At 68.1% G+C, this 6,452-nt stretch overlaps 1 protein-coding gene across 1 annotated transcript; it reads left to right on the plus strand.

The window, feature by feature from the left end:
• The first annotated feature begins 363 nt into the window (after positions 1-363).
• Positions 364-5,352, plus strand: LOC147667212 (uncharacterized). The gene is made up of 6 exons (XM_086948845.1): positions 364-606; positions 715-954; positions 1,179-1,316; positions 2,757-3,244; positions 3,341-3,608; positions 5,035-5,352. The coding sequence occupies exons 1-6, from the start codon at positions 364-366 to the stop codon at positions 5,350-5,352; spliced, it is 1,695 nt and encodes a 564-aa protein (XP_086804971.1).
• Positions 5,353-6,452: the final 1,100 nt, after the last annotated feature.

The raw sequence follows: 6,452 nt of genomic DNA on the forward strand, positions 1-6,452 counted from the left end.
ACAAACAGAAAACATTGCAAATGTACAAGGTGTAAAGTCACTCAAGGAAGAGATAAAAACAGGAAAATATTGCAAATGTACAAGTTGAAAGTCACTCAAGGAAGAGATACAAACAGATAAACTCTTAAATCACATAGGAATAGTAGTAAGTACAAAAGTCTACTACATATATTAGTGGTTAGAGTTCTATATATACAAATAGTAAATTCACACAGGATTACATTTTAACAGCAATTAGACTTGGACAATTATATAATACATATTTACATATACATATATATTTAAGGCCGTCCAGCAAAAAGAGAAAAACGATCAGGAGGATTCCTGAGGGAGAAATAGGGGTGAGGCGTCGGCTTTGCTCATATGACCGTGCTAAATCCTGTGCCCCCCAACACAAAAAGTGGCAAATGTGGATTGGACAGGACTCTTAGGAGCCTGCTGGCCTTCCAGTCCAGCGTAGGCAGGGCAGCTCACCGGGTTCAGACCAGGGAGACGGGCGACAGGGGGCAGCAGGGAAGCCAGGGCGACAGGGGGCAGCTGGGCGACAGGGGGCAGCAGGGAAGCCAGGGCGACAGGGGGCAGCAGGGGGCAGCAGGGCAACAGGGGGCAGCTGGGCGACAGGGGGCAGCAGGGAAGCCAGGGCGACAGGGGGCAGCAGGGAAGCCAGGGCGACAGGGGGCAGCTGGGCGACAGGGGGCAGCAGGGAAGCCAGGGCGACAGGGGGCAGCAGGGAAGCCAGGGCGACAGGGGGCAGCAGGGAAGCCAGGGCGACAGGGAAGCCAGGGCGACAGGGGGCAGCAGGGAAGCCAGGGCGACAGGGGGCAGCTGGGAAGCCAGGGCGACAGGGGGCAGCAGGGAAGCCAGGGCGACAGGGGGCAGCAGGGAAGCCAGGGCGACAGGGGGCAGCTGGGCGACAGGGGGCAGCAGGGAAGCCAGGGCGACAGGGAAGCCAGGGCGACAGGGGGCAGCAGGGAAGCCAGGGCGACAGGGGGCATGGGCGACAGGGGGCAGCAGGGAAGCCAGGGCCACAGGGGGCAGCAGGGAAGCCAGGGCCACAGGGGGCAGCAGGGAAGCCAGGGCGACAGGGGGCAGCGGGGCAAGCCAGGGCGACAGGGAAGCCAGGGCAACAGGGGGCAGCAGGGCAAGCCAAGTCGACAGGGGGCAGCAGGGCATGCCAGGGCGACAGGGGGCAGCAGGGCAAGCCAGGGCGACAGGGGGCAGCAGGGCAAGCCAGGGCGACAGGGGGCAGCAGGGCAAGCCAGGGGGACAGGGGGCAGCGGGGCAAGCCAGGGCGACAGGGGGCAGCAGGGAAGCCAGGGCGACAGGGGGCAGCAGGGAAGCCAGGGTGACAGGGGGCAGCTGGGCGACAGGGGGCATCAGGGAAGCCAGGGCGACAGGGGGCAGCAGGGGGCAGCAGGGCAACAGGGGGCAGCTGGGCGACAGGGGGCAGCTGGGAAGCCAGGGCGACAGGGGGCAGCTGGGCAAGCCAGGGCGACAGGGGGCAGCAGGGAAGCCAGGGCGACAGGGGGCAGCAGGGAAGCCAGGGCGACAGGGGGCAGCAGGGCAAGCCAGGGCGACAGGGGGCAGCAGGGCAAGCCAGGGCGACAGGGGGCAGCAGGGCAAGCCAGGGCGACAGGGGGCAGCAGGGCAAGCCAGGGCGACAGGGGGCAGCAGGGAAGCCAGGGCGACAGGTGGCAGCAGGGAAGCCAGGGCGACAGGTGGCAGCAGGGAAGCCAGGGCGACAGGTGGCAGCAGGGAAGCCAGGGCGACAGGGGGCAGCAGGGAAGCCAGGGCGACAGGGGGCAGCAGGGAAGCTAGGGCGACAGGGGGCAGCAGGGAAGCCAGGGCGACAGGGGGCAGCTGGGCGACAGGGGGCAGCAGGGAAGCCAGGGTGACAGGGGGCAGCAGGGAAGCCAGGGCGACAGGAGGCAGCGGGGCAAGCCAGGGCGACAGGGGGCAGCAGGGAAGCCAGGGCGAAAGGGGGCAGCAGGGCAAGCCAAGTCGACAGGGGGCAGCAGGGCAAGCCAGGGCGACAGGGGGCAGCAGGGCAAGCCAGGGCGACAGGGGGCAGCAGGGCAAGCCAGGGCGACAGGGGGCAGCAGGGCAAGCCAGGGCGACAGGGGGCAGCAGGGAAGCCAGAGCGACAGGGGGCAGCAGGGAAGCCAGAGCGACAGGGGGCAGCAGGGAAGCCAGAGCAACAGGGGGCAGCAGGGAAGCCAGGGCGACAGGGGGCAGGTGGGCGACTGGGGGCATCAGGGAAGCCAGGGCGACAGGGGGCAGCAGGGCAACAGGGGGCAGCTGGGCGACAGGGGGCAGCAGGGAAGCCAGGGCGACAGGGGGCAGCTGGGCGACAGGGGGCAGCAGGGAAGCCAGGGCGACAGGGGGCAGCAGGGCAAGCCAGGGCGACAGGGGGCAGCAGGGCAAGCCAGGGCGACAGGGGGCAGCAGGGCAAGCCAGGGCGACAGGGGGCAGCAGGGCAAGCCAGGGCGACAGGGGGCAGCAGGGCAAGCCAGGGCGACAGGGGGCAGCAGGGAAGCCAGGGCGACAGGGGGCAGCAGGGCAAGCCTGGGCGACAGGGGGCAGCAGGGCAAGCCAGGGCGACAGGGGGCAGCAGGGCAAGCCAGGGCGACAGGGGGCAGCAGGGCAAGCCTGGGCGACAGGGGGCAGCAGGGAAGCCAGAGCGACAGGGGGCAGCAGGGAAGCCAGGGCGACAGGGGGCAGCAGGGGGCAGCAGGGCAACAGGGGGCAGCAGGGGGCAGCAGGGCGACAGGGGGCATCAGGGAAGCCAGGGCGACAGGGGGCAGCAGGGAAGCCAGGGCGACAGGGGGCAGCTGGGCGACAGGGGGCAGCAGGGAAGCCAGGGCGACAGGGGGCAGCAGGGCGACAGGGGGCAGCAGGGAAGCCAGGATGACAGGGGGCAGCAGGGAAGCCAGGGCGACAGGGGGCAGCAGGGAAGCCAGGGGGGCAGCAGGGAAGCCAGGGCGACAGGGGGCAGCAGGGAAGCCAGGGCGACAGGGGGCAGCAGGGGGCAGCAGGGCAACAGGGGGCAGCTGGGCGACAGGGGGCAGCAGGGAAGCCAGGGCGACAGGGGGCAGCAGGGAAGCCAGGGCGACAGGGGGCAGCAGGGCGACAGGGGGCAGCAGGGAAGCCAGGCCAACAGGGGGCAGCAGGGAAGCCAGGGCGACAGGGGGCAGCAGGGAAGCCAGGGCGACAGGGGGCAGCAGGGAAGCCAGGGCGACAGGGGGCAGCTGGGCGACAGGGGGCAGCAGGGAAGCCAGGGCGACAGGGGGCAGCAGGGAAGCCAGGGCGACAGAGGGCAGCAGGGAAGCCAGGGCGACAGGGGGCAGCAGGGAAGCCAGGGCGACAGGGGGCAGCAGGGAAGCCAGGGCGACAGGGGGCAGCAGGGAAGCCAGGGCGACAGGGGGCAGCAGGGAAGCCAGGGCGACAGGGGGCAGCAGGGAAGCCAGGGCAACAGGGGGCGGCTGGGCGACAGGGGGCAGCAGGGAAGCCAGGGCGACAGGGGGCAGCAGGGAAGCCAGGGCGACAGGGGGCAGCAGGGAAGCCAGGGCGACAGGGGGCAGCTGGGCGACAGGGGGCAGCAGGGAAGCCAGGGCGACAGGGGGCAGCAGGGAAGCCAGGGCGACAGGGGGCAGCTGGGCGACAGGCGGCAGCAGGGAAGCCAGGGCGACAGGAGGGAAGCCAGGGCGACAGGGCGCAGCAGGGAAGCCAGGGCGACAGGGGGCAGCAGGGAAGCCAGGGCGACAGGGGGCAGCAGGGAAGCCAGGGCGACAGGGGGCAGCTGGGAAGCCAGGGCGACAGGGGGCAGCTGGGAAGCCAGGGGGCAGCAGGGAAGCCAGGGCGACAGGGGGCAGCAGGGAAGCCAGGGCGACAGGGGGCAGCTGGGAAGCCAGGGCGACAGGGGGCAGCAGGGAAGCCAGGGCGACAGGGGGCAGCAGGGAAGCCAGGGCGACAGGGGGCAGCAGGGAAGCCAGGGCGACAGGGGGCAGCAGGGAAGCCAGGGCGACAGGGGGCAGCAGGGAAGCCAGGGCGACAGGGGGCAGCTGGGCGACAGGGGGCAGCAGGGAAGCCAGGGCAACAGGGGGCAGCAGGGAAGCCAGGGCGACAGGGGGCAGCAGGGAAGCCAGGGCGACAGGGGGCAGCAGGGGGCAGCAGGGCAACAGGGGGCAGCTGGGCGACAGGGGGCAGCTGGGCGACAGGGGGCAGCAGGGAAGCCAGGGCGACAGGGGGCAGCAGGGAAGCCAGGGCGACAGGGGGCAGCAGGGAAGCCAGGGCGACAGGGGGCAGCAGGGAAGCCAGGGCGACAGGGGGCAGCAGGGAAGCCAGGGGGGCAGTAGGGAAGCCAGGGCGACAGGGGGCAGCAGGGAAGCCAGGGCGACAGGGGGCAGCAGGGGGCAGCAGGGCAACAGGGGGCAGCTGGGCAACAGGGGGCAGCAGGGAAGCCAGGGCGACAGGGGGCAGCTGGGCGACAGGGGGCAGCAGGGAAGCCAGGGCGACAGGGGGCAGCAGGGCGACAGGGGGCAGCAGGGAAGCCAGGATGACAGGGGGCAGCAGGGGGCAGAAGGGCAATAGGGGGCAGCTGGGCGACAGGGGGCAGCAGGGAAGCCAGGGCGACAGGGGGCAGCAGGGAAGCCAGGGCGACAGGGGGCAGCAGGGAAGCCAGGGCGACAGGGGGCAGCAGGGAAGCCAGGGCGACAGGGGGCAGTTGGGCGACAGGGGGCAGCAGGGAAGCCAGGGCGACAGGGGGCAGCTGGGCGACAGGGGGCAGCAGGGAAGCCAGGGCGACAGGGGGCAGCAGGGAAGCCAGGGCGACAGGGGGCAGCAGGGCGACAGGGGGCAGCAGGGAAGCCAGGGCGACAGGGGGCAGCAGGGAAGCCAGGGCGACAGGGGGCAGCAGGGAAGCCAGGGCGACAGGGGGCAGCAGGGAAGCCAGGGCGACAGGGGGCAGCAGGGAAGCCAGGGCGACAGGGGGCAGCTGGGCAAGCCAAGTCGACAGGGGACAGCAGGGCAAGCCAGGGCGACAGGGGGCAGCAGGGAAGCCAGGGCGACAGGGGGCAGCTGGGCGACAGGGGGCAGCAGGGAAGCCAGGGCGACAGGGGGCAGCTGGGCGACAGGGGGCAGCAGGGAAGCCAGGGCGACAGGGGGCAGCAGGGGGCAGCAGGGCAACGGGGGGCAGCTGGGCGACAGGGGGCATCAGGGAAGCCAGGGCGACAGGGGGCAGCAGGGAAGCCAGGGCAGCAGGGGGCAGCAGGGAAGCCAGGGCGACATGCCCACCCGCCCTGCGATGTTCTCCTCACAGAGGGCCCTACAGTGCTGGCAGGATACTCCCGCTAAGCCCCTTATGGCTTCCGCATTGATCAAGGGGGCTTGACTAGGGTGACCAGGCGTCCCGGATTTGCCCGGGTCGGTCCCGGGTTTTCACCAGCTGTCCGGGCAGATTTCGAGCAATTTAGCTCATGCCCCGGTTTTTGGAGAGGGTCGACTAAAAACGGGGAGAGGGGAGGGTTTATCTATTACAAAGAAGGGATAGTTAGCAGTTGTTCCAAGAAAGCAATTTAATTCACAGGCAAGCCACTGGGTCTAAAAATGTCATCTTATGTATGTTCTTACTGCTTGTTTTGTCATTTTCTACTGAGGAGCGCTGTCATTCTGTGCGCTCACTTGATGTAAAATTATAGTCCTATTTTTGTGAAATGTCCAGTTTTTTTGCTTTAAAATTCTGGCCACCCTAGGCTTGACGCGGCCTACGGATGCCACAGAAAACAGGTGCAAGGAGGGGGGTGGGGTGGGGGTCCAGGCCGCAATATGCAGCCAGGGAAGGTATTTTTTTTGCAGATTAATATAGCGCGAATTCTGCCCGAAGGTATCGGAGCGCTTTAGACGAGCACCAGTGACGTCACACAAGGACACACTCATTATTTGGTAGGCGCAGGGGAGATGAAGTGATAAGTGATTTGCCCAGAATCACACGATGCAGCTGAGCCAACGCTCCGGGGTGGGCAGCTCTGGGCGTTAGGCTACATCCTTGACCCTGCCGTCCGAGGCCCAGAATGCAAACGTGGTGTAGATGTCATTAGAGCCTGAATAGCGCCCCTCCCTGGCCCTCAGACGTGCCAAGTAAAAGGCGAGGGGTATTGCGCCCAGGGGCCTTGGCTCCCACTGGTAGCATCTGGGGCGCAGCCGACTGAGCATGGCAGTGTGCCGCTGAGCGTGGCGGTGTGCCGCTGAGCATGGCGGTGTGCTGCTGAGCATGGCGGTGTGCCGCTGAGCATGGCGGTGTGCCGCTGAGCGTGGCAGTGTGCCGCTGAGCGTGGCAGTGTGCCGCTGAGCATGGCAGTGTGCTGCTGAGCGTGGCAGTGTGCTGCTGAGCGTGGCAGTTTGCCGCTGAGCGTGGCAGTGTGCCGCTGAGCGTGGCAGTGTGCTGCTGAGCGTGG

The sequence above is a fragment of the Lissotriton vulgaris genome, unplaced genomic scaffold (genome assembly GCF_964263255.1).
Source record: "Lissotriton vulgaris unplaced genomic scaffold, aLisVul1.2 SCAFFOLD_1477, whole genome shotgun sequence".
NCBI classification, from domain to species: Eukaryota; Metazoa; Chordata; class Amphibia; order Caudata; family Salamandridae; genus Lissotriton; species Lissotriton vulgaris.